This window comes from Zootoca vivipara, chromosome 5, assembly GCF_963506605.1.
Source record: "Zootoca vivipara chromosome 5, rZooViv1.1, whole genome shotgun sequence".
NCBI classification, from domain to species: domain Eukaryota; kingdom Metazoa; phylum Chordata; class Lepidosauria; order Squamata; family Lacertidae; genus Zootoca; species Zootoca vivipara.
This window is the reverse complement of record NC_083280.1, coordinates 39,206,668-39,223,422: the sequence shown is the minus strand read 5'-3', so window position 1 is coordinate 39,223,422 and position 16,755 is coordinate 39,206,668. Positions and strand designations below refer to the sequence as shown.

The 16,755-nt window shown below is 41.1% G+C and overlaps 1 protein-coding gene across 4 annotated transcripts in view; it reads left to right on the top strand.

Moving 5' to 3' along the window:
• VPS8 (VPS8 subunit of CORVET complex) overlaps positions 1–16,755 on the top strand; it is an 89,829-nt gene that overhangs the window by 5,276 nt on the left and 67,798 nt on the right. For all 4 annotated transcript variants that reach the window (XM_035133325.2, XM_060274616.1, XM_060274614.1 and 1 more), the window contains 13 exons: positions 345–438; positions 1,182–1,214; positions 2,650–2,704; positions 6,377–6,501; positions 8,422–8,508; positions 9,625–9,692; positions 11,130–11,283; positions 11,374–11,433; positions 12,207–12,314; positions 12,955–13,035; positions 14,511–14,681; positions 15,703–15,777; positions 16,253–16,288. In XM_035133325.2, the coding sequence (XP_034989216.2) occupies positions 345–438; positions 1,182–1,214; positions 2,650–2,704; positions 6,377–6,501; positions 8,422–8,508; positions 9,625–9,692; positions 11,130–11,283; positions 11,374–11,433; positions 12,207–12,314; positions 12,955–13,035; positions 14,511–14,681; positions 15,703–15,777; positions 16,253–16,288 (1,147 nt within the window). The remainder of the gene's footprint in view (positions 1–344; positions 439–1,181; positions 1,215–2,649; positions 2,705–6,376; positions 6,502–8,421; positions 8,509–9,624; positions 9,693–11,129; positions 11,284–11,373; positions 11,434–12,206; positions 12,315–12,954; positions 13,036–14,510; positions 14,682–15,702; positions 15,778–16,252; positions 16,289–16,755) is intronic.

Below are 16,755 nucleotides of genomic sequence, written 5' to 3'. Positions count from 1 at the left end.
GTCACCAAGAACTCACTGCATAGGGCACAGGATTGGCAAGCAAGAGTTGGCAACTTGTGCCCCACCATGGGAGAGGAGGTAGGGCAGTTGAATGAGGGGGTGTAGGAAATGGCATAAGTGCCCTCCTCTCCTGTACCACTCACGTCCTCACAACTCCACTCCACTGGTGGCCTTCTGAGCTGACGTATCTGTTGTGTTGCACTGTTACATGTCTCATGGCAATAGTGTATCTGGTGTTCTGCTGGCATGGTGGGACTTTAGCCCCTCATCTAGCAGTTTCTCACTATAGCACTGGGCTCTTAACTACATGTAGAGTTCTGAGAGATTGTCCTTACTTTACAAAGGAAGAAGAAACTTCGTGATTCTTTCTCCATCCATGGCTCTGTGATACGGCTGTCCCTTCTGAAAGGAATCTCTGCTCAAATAGTATCTGCAGCGGTAAGTAGCTTTTCTCCACTTAGGCAGAGGAACAACATGGGCGGTACACAAGTCAGAAGAGACAATAGTTAGGTGGTACTCTTATGATATTCATGCAGCAGGTACTCTTATGATATTCATGCAGCAGGATAAACATGAAGTTTGTTTTCCTAGTCTACAACTAACTGGGGTCTAGGGGTTTGGATATGGGGTCACGCACACTCTTCCACTGCCTTGTGTTCTGTTTCTATTATTTATTTCTCTTTATTTTATTTATTTCATAACATTTATATACCACTTGATTGTAAAAACAAACAAACCTCAAAGCGTTCTAGTGTTATATCTGACTGTCATGTGGATTAAAAAGAGCTCTGGTAAACTCGCAAGTGTTAGTTTGAGAATCCTGAAAAAACTGATTCTCTGGGTGATTTTAGGACTGGGTGCGAGTTCCTTTTAACTCCAGACTGGTAATGGTCACACATAATGGTAAACCCAGGAGGAGGATGCTTCTAGCCTCTGCATTTTGTAGCTTTGGGGTATTTTCCATCTGTGGGAAAAGCAAAATCCACTCTGGAGTGGAAAGTGTAGGCTTAGGTTTGGACTAGGTGACCCTCAAGACCCTTCCAAATCTACAATTCTATGATTCTGTTGTTTCAAATGGCAAGTTGGGAAGCTTCACATGATTATATCTGACATGTGGATTATTTTGTGTTTCACACTTATGATGATTGATGCTAGTTGCATAATATATATTTCTCTTTTAGGCCAAAGTGGATGCTGGCTTACCCACTGCAATTGTAAGTTTATGAGTAATTATACAACACTTGTTTCATTTTTGACGTTCTTAAAGCCTTGCTCCTAGATACAGTATTTTTGCAGACCCTGTTTCTTTCCAAAACTATTTCATTTGTATTACCATATAGAATGAATGAATAAATGTGAATAATCCATATAACAAAATAATAATAATAATAATAATAATAATAATAATAATAATAATAATTTATTATTGGCCAAGTAAATTTTCCAACATACTTGGAATTTGTTTCAGCTACATTGCAATGTAAACATACACACACTGTTCCACTCACAATACAAATAAGCAAAGAAACCCACCCAAAGCAGAGCACACAATCTGGTACTCCAGTAACCCTTGCAGTAGTTGTGATAAGCAACATTTGGGTGTAAAGCTAAGCTATGGGTTGCCAGGCTTTGGCTCCTTAGCCATGAGAAAGAAATGGGATACTCTTGCTTTTAATTAACCTCTTTTATCTGAGTTTGGTATTACCTGGTCAATCTGGAGTTAGCCTTAACCAGGCATCCCCAAACTTCGGCCCTCCAAATGTTTTGGACTGCAATTCCCATCATCCCTGACCCACTGGTCCTGTTAGCTAGGGATCATGGGAGTTGTAGGCCAAAACATCTGGAGGGCCGCAGTTTGGGAATGCTTGGCCTTAACCATAGTTTACTGAAGCAACCCAACTTAAAATCATGGGGTGGGATTTATTGTTGTGCTATAATGAATGTTTGCACAAGCCTTGCAGCTTGCCTCTGTCTCCTTCCCCTGTGTGCTGTTCTGGAGGCTCTGACACCTCCAGAGCCAATTTCAGGCACACAGAGAGAGCAAGGAGGGAAGCCCTGTTGCCCAAATGGAAGTCCTTATGCAGGGCTTCTGCTATAATGGGGCTCATTAGGTTATTCCAACCCATGGTTTATGAAGTTGGCTTGTTTCAATAAGCTACAGTTAAGATTAATCACAGTTTAGTATTTGGCTGTAATGCTAAACTATGATTACATTAAAGTGAAAATATCCTTTCTTTTCCCTTCTAGAGGCACTGGAGGAGGAAAGGGGAATACATGAGCCCAGTTTTTTTACACAGGCCAATGAGTAGGCTTAATGAAAAATCAGGAAGTCTAAGTGCCACCTAATGTATATGATAATGATGATGATAATCCAGTCAGTCACCTGTTCCAAATATAAAGGTCACTTGGATCAGTTCTTCTTGTGAAATAACTTTTAGTCATTTGGTCAGCAAGTGTTTCTGATATGGCTTCCTCTGAGTCCTTTATAGAAACCTACTCCATGGGTGCATAACCTTTTAGGGTTAGTTTCTAGTTTCAATTTTGCTTATTTAAAACATTGGCAATCTGATTGCTACTTTGGGGTTATTGCTTATTGTTTGCCATGTTTTCAAGTGTCCTAATGCTTTCCCTTGGCTTTGCTTTGTTTAGGCAGCCTCAAGTCTCATAGCAGTGGGAACATCCCATGGACTGGCACTGATATTTGGTAAGCAAGGGTACCTGTTGAACTACTTAAACTTCAGAAAACCACTTTGAATTTGATTTCTGTGGCATATTCTATGTAAATGATCCTGACTTGCAGTTTTTCTGGATTAAAAAAAATAAGGTAGGGTTTTGGTTTTTTTACTTGGTTCTCTATATGGCATTTGAAGGAAGTGTTGCCTGGATATGCTGTTTTCGCCTCATATTACAAATAAATTGACAGGCATTTCGCCTGTTGCCCCCCTACCCCGCCACCAGCAGAAACTAATTTGAGATAGCCTCTTGCTGAACAGAATCATTTTATTGGGTATTTTTCTTCCCTATTGACTTCTGGCTTTTCTTTCTCTCTCAACTTTTTTCCTCATGGACTGAGAAGGCAAAGGTATAGTACCGTTGCATTGTGCATGTAACTTGCATGAACAGCTCCACATTTTAAAACTGTGCCACAACTATGCTCTGAATTCTGATATGACAGATTACATTTATATTTATTGGAGGCGTTTGTATACCGCTTACTGAAGGTCCATGTTAAGTCTGGTGGTTGTATTATTGTGGGTCCACCAGACTTAACATGGACACTGGTACCAGAGCCTGCAATAAACCCAGATGCCAACTTTGCTGCCACATACACCCGGACAACATCATTACTGGCCCCAACAACATCCAACATACCATCTCAGGACTATTTAATTGCTCATCTTCTAACATTGTGTATGCCATCAAATGCCAACAGTGCCCTTCAGCTCTCTATATTGGACAAACAGGCCAAACCCTACGCCAAAGGATAAATGGACATAAATCTGACATCAGGAACCAGAAGACAGAAAAACCAGTAGGAGAACACTTCAATCTCCCAGGACATTCTATACAAGATCTCAAAGTAGCTGTCTTACTACAAAAGAATTTCAGAAATAGACTGGAAAGAGAAGTTGCTGAATTACAACTTATCACCAAGCTCAAAACAATGGAGGGACCTGGTTTGAACAGAGATATCGGATTCTTATCTCATTATACATGATAAGCGATCTTCAGCCATCTCAACCCTTGCTTTTTCATGCAAAACCATTTGCAGTCGTTTTCGGTCATCAACAGCTATCAGTCAGTCAATCACCCACTTCCACCACCCTTCTGAGTGATCTCCCCTCCCCATCCCCACCCCTCCCCACCCCTTCTCTACATAAGTGCCTGGGGACTTCTATTTCACTGTATCTGAAGAAGTGTGCATGCACACGAAAGCTCATACCAAAATAAAAACTTAGTTGGTCTTTAAGGTGCTACTGAAGGAATTTTTTTATTTAACTAGGAAGGTGTGCATGTGCCTAACCCAGCCTCTTGGTGAGAGATAGATGACTAGTGAATGGTGACCTGGTAAGAGCATGGAAATCATTCATGGGTACATTCGCAGGATGGTGGGTGGGTGGCAATGTGATATTGAGCTCTCCCTTTCTGTGGTGGTCCACCATTTGTGGAATGCCCTCCCTAGTGAGGTGAGTCTGCCTTCATCGTTAATCTTCAGAAGGAATTTGAAAACATTTTGGCTTACTTAGGTGGCTGAAGGATACCTGTTCCTGGCAACTCTGAAGTCACTGGATAAAATAATGTTTTTAACTGTAACTGTTCTTAAAAATTGTAGATGTGTTTGCTTCCCTGGCTCGCTCTTTCTTTCTTTCTTTCTTTCTTACATATAACTGAATGAATGAATAGTATCAATCCATAGAATAATAATAATAATAATAATAATAATAATAATAATAATAATAATAATAATAATACTTGAAGCAGGTAGGTAGCCGTGTTGGTCTGACGTAGTCAAAACAAAAAATAAAAAAATTCCTTCCAGTAGCACCTTAGAGACCAACTAAGTTTGTCATAGGTATGAGCTTTCGTGTGCATGCACACTTCTTCAGATACACTGAAACAGAAGTAACCAGACCCTATGTAAAGCTTTCTTTAGCACCTCACCCCTTGCTTTTTCCTGCAAGACCAATTGCAGTCGTTAACAGTCATTAACAGGTTTACCACTCCTATCAGCCAATCACCCACTCCCACCAAAAGGAGGGAGTAATACCCCTCCCCACCTTATGACTATACGGTACATAAGGGTCTGGTGACTTCTGTTTCAGTGTATCTGAAGAAGTGTGCATGCACACGAAAGCTCATACCAATGACAAACTTAGTTGGTCTCTAAGTTGGTTTCTACTGGAAGGAAATTTTTTATTTTTTGTTTTGAATACTTGAAGCAGAGATATAATGTGTGTGAAATGATGATTTGATTTTTAAAGAGCATGCTCTGTGGTAAATACAATTAACTTAATTCATTTATAAAAGTATTTATATACCATTTGCTCACAAAACATTAGGGGTGTGCACAGCAACATAAAAAAATTAAAGTGACTGGCTACCCAAGGAAATTTTAAACTGCATAGACCTGTCAGCATGTGTTTGGCCCATGCTTTCTGGATTTATTTTTTAAATGTGTGGTGTTTTATTGTGCTGCAACAGTGTAAATGAATCTGGGTGTTGCTAAATGCTGTTTGTTGTTAATAATTACAAATAATAGGTAAAAACATATCCTTCCACTACAGACTTTATGCATTCACAAGGTTGCAAAACATCCTGTTCACCGCCTATTGCTGTTTTGACACCCTTCAAAGATCAGCCTATGAATTTTTTTTTATTTTTCAAAAGAGTTTTTACTTCCTCCAATCCATTTTTAAAGTGGATGTTTTGTAGCTGCTGCTGCTGTTGTCAAACTTTTTTTTTTAATACAACATTTAGCATGCATACAAGTTTAAAATACTTGCTTCCAAACAAGCATGGGGTTGAGTGGGAACTGCTTATCTTGACCTATAGGATTTTGTATTTTTCATTTTAAAAAATATATTTTACATAATCTGTGATGGTGGTAGTGCCAACAGCAGATATTGTCCATTGGCAGCCTGCTACCATGTTTGTGACTTTGAAATTCCCTCAGTGCAGTGTGCTTCCATGGCATTTTGGGAGGAAAACATGGTGGCCATAGCAAAATAATTTTCTGTTCTATTCTTCCCCTCAAGCTTATAATTGAGGCATAGCTTTTATTCTACTCTCCATTTTTCTGTTATTCTCTAGCCTATTTGTATTAAATTTCTAAAATATAATCTTTCTCTTGAAAGAACTAAAGTATTTTGTTGTGCTATCTCTTGATTTTATTATTGACCTACTTCTGTCTCCTTTCTTCTTGCTGCTATAAATGTTATTTTCTTTTTATTTTATGTGGCTTATCCTTCCCTTTATAATGCTGGCCATGTTGCTCCTTTGTGGGCTTCATTGGGTGCCATTCCTCTTCCCTGTTAGAGTTTTAAATTCTGTGTTCAAAATCACATAAGGGGTTGCTCCTCATTTTTCACTCTCCACTAAAGCTTTCTTCACCACCTTCTCCTGGTGAATTGTAAGCGTGTTACACCCAATTTAGGTGTCACAAGTAAACATGATTATGTAAACTCGGAAAGGAAGGATGAGGATGAGAGACCACAGTTTGTTGCTAGTTCTCCATATCATGGGTTGAACGATTGAAAATGTGATGTCTGAAATGAGCCAATTCATGATGTGTAGAATTACTCTTGATTCTAGGATTGATGTGCTGATCTGTGGTGTTGATGTACCCATATGTTAACTAGGCATGCTTTGTGTTTAGACCCTAACCAGGCTCTTCGGCTTTGCTTGGGCAGTACTGCAGTTGGAGCACAGTATGGGGCTATATCTGCTCTTAGCATCAACAATGATTGTTCAAGACTTCTGTGTGGTTTTGCAAAAGGACAGGTAAGATTGATATGTGGCACAATACTGTGCATGCTTACTCAGAAGTAAGTCCAGCTGTGTTCTGTGTACCCCAAGGTAGATGTGCAAAGGATTGGACGTAAGGCGACTCCCCACTTACCGGGGGGTTACGTTTCAGGCCCCCGCGCGCATAAGTGAAATTGGGTGGAGCATCCTCTAAAAACACCCTTTAAATGTCTGCTCTGCTGTTCTTCTTCCAATCCATACCAAAAACACTGTATCCAAAAATATCCACAACTAGAATTGAAGCTCTGGGGCTGACAGGAGCTGCTGCGCCACCCTGCACACCAGCTATTAGGCGGAGAGGTTGAGCAGTGTAAGCAAAGCCCCGCTGCACCTCCAGTCTCTTTGGGGATTCCTCTGCCTTCACCGTTGTCCTCTTCGGGCTTCAGGGAGGGTCTCTTCATGAGCTATGAGGACTCTCCAGTTCTCTCCCGCCATTTCTGGCTTTCAACTGAATTATTATATTATTTCCCAGCACCACACATCTATGTGGTTGTGTGTAAGTGGGGGGGACGCCTGTAATCAATGGCTACTGGTTGCGATGACTTTGTTCTGCTTCCGCTGTCCAAGGCAGTGTCTCTGAATTCCAGCTGCTGGGAATCGCAAGTGAGGAGACTGCTATTGCACTCGGGTTCTGCTCACAGGCTTCCTATGGGTATTTGGTTGGCCACTATTAGAACAGAATGCTCAACTCAATAGGCCTTTGGGCTGATCTAGCTGGGCTCTTCTTATTTGGTTCTGGAGAGCGATGATTTTCTATTTACACCTTTTGTTATCTCCATAGATACTTACTTTCTACTGTGGCTTATTGTAGAGAGAAGCCTGATGTCCCCAAATATGATATACTGTAGATGAGTAAGCAATATATGTACCCCATGTAGTACTTCTATGTACTGTGAGGCCTTATTTTAATGCCAGAAAATTCAGCTTTTGTTTAAGTCTAGCTTTGATTTTCTCAGTAAAAATGTCATATGGGAGAAAACAACATCCATTTTATTTGTTTATTTTGTGTAAACTATATTTCAGTTCCTAGTAAAACTTTCAAAGAATAGATAGATAGAATCATGTTCATTATTTTGGAAATTAGGAGTGAGCAGTCTTGGCAGTCTTGCTCAATCACGTTGGCTAAGCTGGTGGGAGGAAGCTTCTGCTTTTAAACTGATGGACAAGCCATAGTGCAGTTTAGATGTGATATGGCAATTAAGAAAACTTTGTGGCCTTCCCTACCCTTTTGCTGCACCCCCCTTGGCTCGTACAGCCCTTCCTTTTCTTGTTGTTACCAACAGTAGTTTACAATCATGCCTGACCAGTGTAAACCTAATTTCTCTTAACCATAATTAGCTTTCAAACCAGAGTTTGAAACCAGGATTAGACCCCATTTGCTCTCAAAATGTGCTTAGCAGTAATTTTTGTTAATCATGCCAGCTCAAACTTTGCAGTCAGGATAGTTACTGCTAACCAGGAGAGAGCGGAGAGGAGGGGAGGACATAGGAGCCATCTCCTAAAGGCCCCCTCTCAATTTTTTTGAGGGGCCTGCCCCCCCCCCAAGTTAATGGGCTGCCATTCAAATGGTGTGCAAGCACCGTGTCATGCGGTCAATTATGCAGTGGGGCTTACATGACCCCCCCTCCATATTTTATTCAAGTTGGCATCCCTGGGGGAGGAGTCCGCTCCCAGTTCCCAAACCATGGCAGTGGGGAAGTGTGATGTCTGAATTAGACCTTTGTTCTCTAAAACTTTATAAAATGTGAAATACACTCTGTGCCTGGAAAAGTAGGACAAAATAATTGAATAATACTTGATTACACAAGAAGATGGTTGGCAAATATTTCATAGATGTCTTCATGCTTTAGTAATTCAGGCTTGTATTAGAGAAAATTAATGGTCTTTTACTTATAGATTACAATGTGGGATCTGGCTAGTGGAAAGCTTTTGAGATCAATAACAGATGCTCATCCTCCAGGAACAGCAATTTTGCACATTAAGGTAAGAAATATTAATTAATTCTGCTTTGTGAGCTGTGTTGGCTGCACTAAAATTGTGCACACCTAATACAGCACCTGCATTTCTTACCTCAAAATTTGAATTGCATAGGAAAGAGCAGTACAGTGGTACCTCTAGTTACGAACTTAATTCGTTCCAGAGGTCTGTTCTTAACCTGAAACTCTTCTTAACTAGAGGCGTGCTTTCGCTAATGGGGCCTCTTGCTGCCGCCGTGCCACTGGCACACAATTTCCATTCTCATCCTGGGGCAAATTTCTCAACTCGAGGTAACTCTTCCAGGTTAACGGAGTTTGTAACCTGAAGCGTTTGTAATCTGAGGCGTTTGTAAAACTCAAGGTACCACTGTACATTAAAAATATCCCACCGCTTCTGAAAGGCCACAGATAGTTAAAGATCAAAGGCCTGGTTATAGAAGAAAGCTTTTGCCTGGTGCCTAACAATATATAATGATGGTGCCAGGCGAGAGCATTCTACAAGCAGTGAGGCACATGAAGAAGGGCACATGAAGAAGGGCCTCAGATGATGATCGCAGGGTCTGGTTTGATTCATAGGGCTAGAGGCGATCCTTGAGGAACCGTGGTCCTCCTGATCCCTTTAAGACTTTATAGGTCAAAACCAGCACTTTGAATTGGGCCTGGAAACTAATTAGCAGCCGGTGCAATCAGGCCAGGTCTTTCCCCAGTAAGCAACCTGGCCGCTAAATTCTGCACCAGCTGAACTTTCCAAATTGTCTTCAGAGGCAGCCCCACATATAGCACATTGCAATAATCTGACCTAGAGGTTACCAGAGCAAAGATAACAGAGGTTAGGCTATCCCTGTCCAGATAGCAGTGAAACTGGGCCACCAGCAGAAGCTGATAGAAGGCACTCTTGAGCCACTGAGGCCACCTGAGCCTCAAGCGACAGCAGTTGGTGCAGAAATGCCTCTAAGCTGTGTAACCGCTTCTTTAGAGGGAATGTAACCCCATTAAGAGCAGGCTACCTCCCATCCATCTGATCTAGAGAAGTGCCCAAGAAGTGAGGTAATGTTAATGAAATGAAGTTTTAAAAGTTGCTGAGAAGATACACGTGAGGGGCAAAAAATAATGTTCTGTTCAGTTTACAGATGATCCAACTCTAGCGATTTGCAATGACAGTGGAGGCTCAGTATTCGAACTCTCTTTCAGGTAAGAATCTGTGGGTTTAACATTGTTGAAAATAGAACCTTTATAATGAAATCTTTTCTAAGGGCTTGAAGTGCAGCATTTCAAACACCAGGTTGTGCTCAAGATTTCAAGTTGAACAGACTGAGGAAAAACACTAGAGGCTTTTGAGGCCTAGTTCTCTATTGAGTATCCCCTTTTCATTACTGATCGGAGAGTGTCAAAGATTTGGGACTACTTTTTATGTTTCAAAATCCCCACATAGAAGGTATGTTTGTGTCAGACTAGCATATTACTTGATTTTAGCTCACAATGCCCATGGCTGTTCATCATGGGAGTATGCAGAACCCCCAGCTTCAGAAGCAGTGGGCTAAGTCTGGTGTAATTATTGGGTTGTTATGCTAGGACTGGGGAGACTCTGGTTCAAATTCCACTAAGCCACAAATTTCACTGGGTGGCCATGAGCCAGTCACTGTCTCCCAGCCTAACCTTAGAAGGTTGTTGTGAGGATGAAATTGGCGGAGGTATAGAACTCTATCAGAGCTTCAAGCTTTTTGGAGGAGAATATAAATGTATGTACTTATGTAAGTTGCTGTGTGTAGATGTGCTTGGGATCTATGATCTGTCGCAAGCTTCCTATGCAGTGCTTTACATGGGTGTAAGTAATTGGGGCCTGAGTTGGATAATTTGACCTACTAAAACACTTGTTAACCTTGATGTATTTTCTGAGAGTGTTTGTGATGGTGAAGGGTAGTCTTAGTTTATTGATTAATTAATTTACTGCTTTTTCCACAAATAAACCTGTGCTCAAAGCTGTAGCATAATAACCATGATACATAATGAAAATTATAATATAACTGCAATGTAACAATACAAGTTTAACATTTAAAAATCCATCTAATGTATATCACAATTTAAGTTGTGCACAAAGTTCACCAGTGCACCCACTGAATATCCAGTAACTTCACATCCAGCAGTAGCTTCAGATCTTATAACATTCATACTTAGCAACTCTCCCCCTGCTCCCAAATCTAGTAAGGCAAACTCTGTTCAGATTTCTAATCTGTTCCATCTTGATAGACTCTGGCAAATAGCAACTAAAACACAAACACAGTAAAAACAACAATATAAATTCTATTTATGGGTGCTTATTACTGTGCCAGAAGCTGCTGAGGAATTGTTTCTATACTAGCTCTGTTTCTTGCCAGTGATCTCTGTAGCTGCTTCTGTGCTGAGACCCATCAAGTGTAAAAAGTCGCTACAGAAAACAAAAATCTCAGGTGCTCTGCTGGTCAGTATCATTTGTGCCGGATTTGCAAATGCAGTTGTTAAAAGCCATTCCTGGAATTACCAGTACATGCAACACTTTTGAAAGCTAAATTGTATATGCATATTCCTATACACACAAGTCACCGTTGTAAATTGCCACTGTTTGTTTATGTCCTTTTACTTGATTCTCAGGAGAGTCATGGGTGTGAGAACATGCGAGTCACGCTGCTTGTTCAGTGGTTCCAAGGGAGAAGTCTGCTGCATTGAGCCTTTACATGCAAAGGCTGAACTGAGAGACCATCCCATCACCCAGTACTCCCTGCTAGCAATGGCTTCCTTAACAAAGGTGACTTCTGCACAAGGCATCCTGTTTTAAAATGGAAGAAATATTGCCGAATGCAGAATGTTTATTACTTATTTTAATTTCTACCTGCAGATTCTTGTCATTGGCTTGAAACCGTCTTTGAAAGTGTGGATGACTTTCCCATATGGTCGTGTGAGTAATTTTGACAAATTCACGATTGTTCAAAGTGCTCTGGTGGGGCATGAGAGTTACTGGGGTCAACTTTACCAAGAAGCAAAGGGAGGAAACTGCATTGGGTGATAGAGTCAGCCCCTCCCACTCCGACTGTTTCTCCTGATCCTGCCCCATTCCACCCAGCCATTACTCTCTGTTGAAAGGCAGAGCTGTGTATGCCACATGGCTTGTCCTGCATCCCCAAAATTAGCCTGCCTCCTTCACATCCAGTGGAGAACGTTCCTTTCTTGAATCAACTTCTGGTCTAGGCTGCTTCTATACATGTGAACAGAGGGTAGGATGCCTAAGGCAGAAAATTGTCCTAGGCCAGGCCTGAGGATTATTTGGGGAGAACCTTAGTTTGGATGTCTAACACAGCCTTCCATTGTCTTGTAAGAACTTTATACAACACACACTGTGCCGATGGAGTAATTCTTTGCCAAATTAGGCATACCTAAGACTATTGAAATCAGTAGGCTTAAGTGTACCCACCTCTGCAAGGACTGGAGATGCTAATGTTGTACATTTCAAGCTGATTACATCTTTATAAAGCTTTGAAAAGTAAAGTATTTTTTTATATATTTAGTAAAGAGCATGACTATAGCATTAGTTGAATCAGCAAATCTTTTTGTAAATTGAGTTTAAATTAGACCAGTATGTTTCACTTTCAAACCAGTACTCCCCCCCCCTACAGCCAGTCCTTTTTCTTTCATTTACTTGGTGCTAATAATCCAGTATATTTTCATCTTCAGATGGACCCATCCAGTGTTCCATTGCTAGCATGGTATTTTGTTGCTGTACAGACATCTGTGAATCCCGTGCTTGCCTTCTGCCGAGGAGATGTTGTCCATTTCCTTCTGGTAAGGTTCATTTTATCAATCAGCTTTGGAGAGTTGCTTTTTAAATACATATTCCCTCAGAGTAGTTGGTCATTAACTTATGGAAGCTCAGACTGTAGGATGGCAACAGTTGTGTTGTAGATGAGTTTCTCGGCTTACTAGTCTGTTTAAAAAGCCAAAGTATCTAATTGTTCAGTTTGATTTTCACTTGAGTGTACATTAGGATTAGTGGGAACCACTCTTCTTTATTTCCTGAATTATTTGTATACCATAATTTCATTAAAAATATATATCAGAGCTGTTCTCAACAAATATAATACAGTAAAACACACACAAGCTGATCACCAGCTATCATGAAAAACGTTGGCAAATTTAAAAAGTTCTCTGCGGGTGTTAGATGAAAACACAGCTGAAGGTAGCACAATTGTAAGCTGCCCATGAGCTCGATCAGGCACCCCCAAACTCAGCCCCTCCAGATGTTTTGGACTACAATTCCCATCATCCCTCACCACTGATCCTGTTAGCTAGGGATGATGGGAATTGTAGTCCCAAAACATCTGGAGGACCAAGTTTGGGGATCCCTGAGCTAGATGGACCAATGGTCTGACTCTGTATAATGCAGTTTATTATGTTTGTATGAATTACCTAATTTCATCACCAGGTTAAAAGAGATGAATCTGGAGCAATCCATGTTACAAAGCAGAAGCAGCTACATCTGCACTATGACCTCATTAATTTTACAGTAAGTTGTTATGTTTTATTTTCCAGTAGGAAATGCGAAGAATTTTGTTGCTAAAAAGAAATAGGCATTTCTTCCATTTAATAGGCTCTTAACTCTTCAGAAGATGAAACTTGTCTGGGTAATGATGGTGAAGGGTGTCAGATGTTTATGTAGTTGTCTCCCTGCTGGTAGTTGTCTCTCTGTTGGCAGAGAGGAGCACCAGCATTTAGGGGGCTGTGCTCTTAGCTGCCAAGTATCCCGTTTTTCACGGGAAACCCCCGTATTTTAATCCGTTTCCCGCTGTTCCCCCAAATGGAGAAAAATCCTGGAAATCCCCCGGATTTCCTACCTGCTAGGGAGCCTCCATTTGGGGTGCTGCTCTGCCCATGCGTGGGCACCCGAAATAGGGCAGAGCGGCACCGGAAGTCACTTCTACGCATGCCCGGCAGCCATCTTGGTGGTGGCCGCATGGCGGCAGCCGTCACCAAGATGGCCGCTGCCATACGGCCACCACCAAGATGGCTGCCGGGCATGCGTAGAAGCGACTTCCGGTGCCACTCTGCCCTATTTCTGGTGCCCACACATGGGCAGAGCGGCCCCGGAAGTTGCTTCTACGCAACTTCCGGTGCCGCGCCACTGCTGATCCCGCATTTTTCAGCGGGAGACTTGGCAGGTATGGCTGTGCTGTGACTGAGGCTGCAATATCACTTAGCTAAGCTACTTCCGATTGTTCTTTCACCTTTTTTTAGCAGGATCCAGGGGCTCAAGGATCCTGCTAGCAAATAACAAAACAAAACAAAACCCACAGTCTGACATGACCAATGCAATCTGGTAAAGTGTTGGTTGCAGAAATGGCTCATCTGCTCCCCACCTCCATTTTAGATTGCTCTGTTATTTGCTAGTGAATTTCAACGTACTTAAATACAGGTACATTGTTGCTACTTTAATAGTTCTCATTGCTTTGTCTCTTGAGCAGCAACTTAATTTCTTCTGATTTGCCTTAGTTTAATTCTAGTAGAAAACTCATCAACATTAACTATTATTGGAAAGGTGTTTAAAACTGAATAACCTGGAGGTTTAAAAAGTATAAACGTATAACCTACAAGTATGATTTTTTTTAAAAAAAACTTCATTCTAGTTTTGTGCCTTGGGGCTTAAAGGGGTGCTTCAAGTTTTGCTCCCAATGGTTGTGGAGACCATCATACTGTATTAAGAAAGAGTTTGTCATATACCGTAACTGTGGGGATTTGTACATCACACTTGAGAATGTATGCTTCTAGCCTTGCTGATTGTGGTTAAATATTCCCAGGAAAATTACATGGCATTCCTCTCTTACTTATTTGTACTGAGACCCCAACTTCTAAAGTTAGTTATGTTGCCACCAGCTGTATAATTTGGATGCTATGGCTTTGTAAGATCTACTTAGTGCCCAATAATATCCCCTGTCCTTTTGTGTTATTAATTGTTGGTACCTGTCATCTTTGCTTGATTTCTAGTGGATAAATTCACGCACAGTGGTGCTTCTGGATAGCGTGGAGAAACTGCATGTGATAGATCGTCAGACACAGGAGGAGCTTGAGACTGTGGAGATCTCAGAAGTCCAGTTAGTGTACAACAGCAGCCATTTCAAATCATTGGCTACAGGAGGCAATGTCAGCCAAGCACTGGTACGGCCAAATGAGACATGTACTTAATGAACATGTTGGTTTGTTAGGAATTCCTATCTAATATCTGGTGTGTCCTGAAACTGCAGCTAAATAGCATCTCTCTCCCCACCCCACCCCCACCTTTTCTTCTTATAGTTCTCTGGTTTTCTACAATTGGGTTTTGTATTCTTCCTTTATGGCATAACTGCTGGAATTTTAGTATGTAGTGCAGTATGGCCTTGCAGGTAGCAATAGAGAGAGAAACCATGCTACAATGATGAGAGCAGACGTTCAGAAAGGACCTTCCTCTTCTTTCCAACTATATACACTTCAACACATCCAAAAGATACCTTGAAACTCTGCCAGCACTTTGCTGCACAAAGAAATTGTTTGTTTGCTTACATACATAGCAATCACAGTCTCATATCCAGATTTTAGAGATTTTAAAACTTGACCATAGTTTTGTTCTGTCTCTTGCCCATCTGGTGAATTTTAGCAGCTTATGTTTCAAGTTGCATTGCAAACTACATGTCTGAAATATATTCAACCTATTTGGTAAATATTAGCTGCCTTGTTGACCCATAACACATTAAAACTCTTAGTGGATCACAAATGAATGTTAAATGACTACTAAATGCACGTACAAAGTGCAAGTAGATAAATAAGTACCGCTCCGGTGGGAAGGTAAACAGTGTTTCTGTATGCTGCTCTGTTTCACCAGAAGTGGCTTAGTCATGCTGGCCACATGACCTGGAAGCTGTCTGTGCACAAACGCCAGCTGCTTCAGCCTATAGAGCGATATGAGCGCCGCAAACCCAGAGTCGTCCGCGACTGGACCTAATGGTCAGGGGGCCCTTTACTTTTACCTAAATGCTCTACTTTGAATTTGCCACCTGCTACTACACAAAAGAGAGAGAGAAACGACTGGTCTGGCTGCACTTGTTTTTCCCCCATTGCCCTATATTCCTCATATATTTTCTTACTAATGGAAAACACCACTACTGTACTCTTGTACTAAATAAAAACACTCCATGTTTTCTAGGCGCTGGTGGGGGAGAAAGCTTGTTACCAGTCAATCAGCAACTGTGGTGGTCAAATTTTTTATTTAGGTACAAAGGTAAGTCTGACCAGGTTATTTTAAAACTATTTTATTATTTATTAGGCCTCTTTATCTGCCTCTTATTAGAATGATTAAGTTATTATTACCTCAGTGTAGAATTATTTGTCGTTTGTTATAGTACTTGTAAAGCACCTTGTGTGCTTTGGCAGAAAGGTGGTGTATATAAATGTGATAAATAGAATAAGGCTACCAATGGCTCCTAGTCATGATGGCTATATATACTACCTCCAGCATCAGATAGGGCATGAGAGGTTTTTTGTCTTCACATGTTGCTTGTGGCCTTTTCATCTACATCTTGTTAGCCGCTGTGGAAAACAGGATGCTTGATTAGATAGCCCTTTGATCTGAAGCACCTAGAATAAATGCTGCCTAAGCATCCTGCGAAGCTAGTATGGGAATTCATAGTTACTACCAATGAATGCTTAGGCAGACAACTGCATTTACTTGCGCTTTTACTTTCCTCTACTTTCAGTCTGTCCATGTGATGACACTGAGGAGCTGGAGAGAGGTAAGTGAAGAGAAAGGCCCTAGTGTATTAAGGCTGCGACCTTAAATTCACTTAAATAGGCCTAAGCCTTTCTGAAGTAAGTTGGGCTTATAACTGACTAGACATGTATAGGATGACACTGTAGAGAGCTTAGGTTCATGACTTGGTGACAGGTGGAATGAGCTGCCTTCAGGACAAACCTTTGCAGAGTAAATATACATACTATGGACAGAAAACATTGGTGTCCTGTTAATTGAACGCAATATTTTCACCAACCAACATAATAAAGCATTGCTAATCTAGCCTGTGCTGTCTTTTTTATATAGAAAAAATAAATATTCATGATGCAGTGAAAGATTACCTCAGTACTGTTGATGCTGTATGTGTATAAGCAATGAGGGAAACTTACAAAAATGTGAAGAAATTGCTAAAGGGAGTTAATGTATCATGTTCCTTCCACCAGCAAACCCCATAGATAGTTTTGTTCC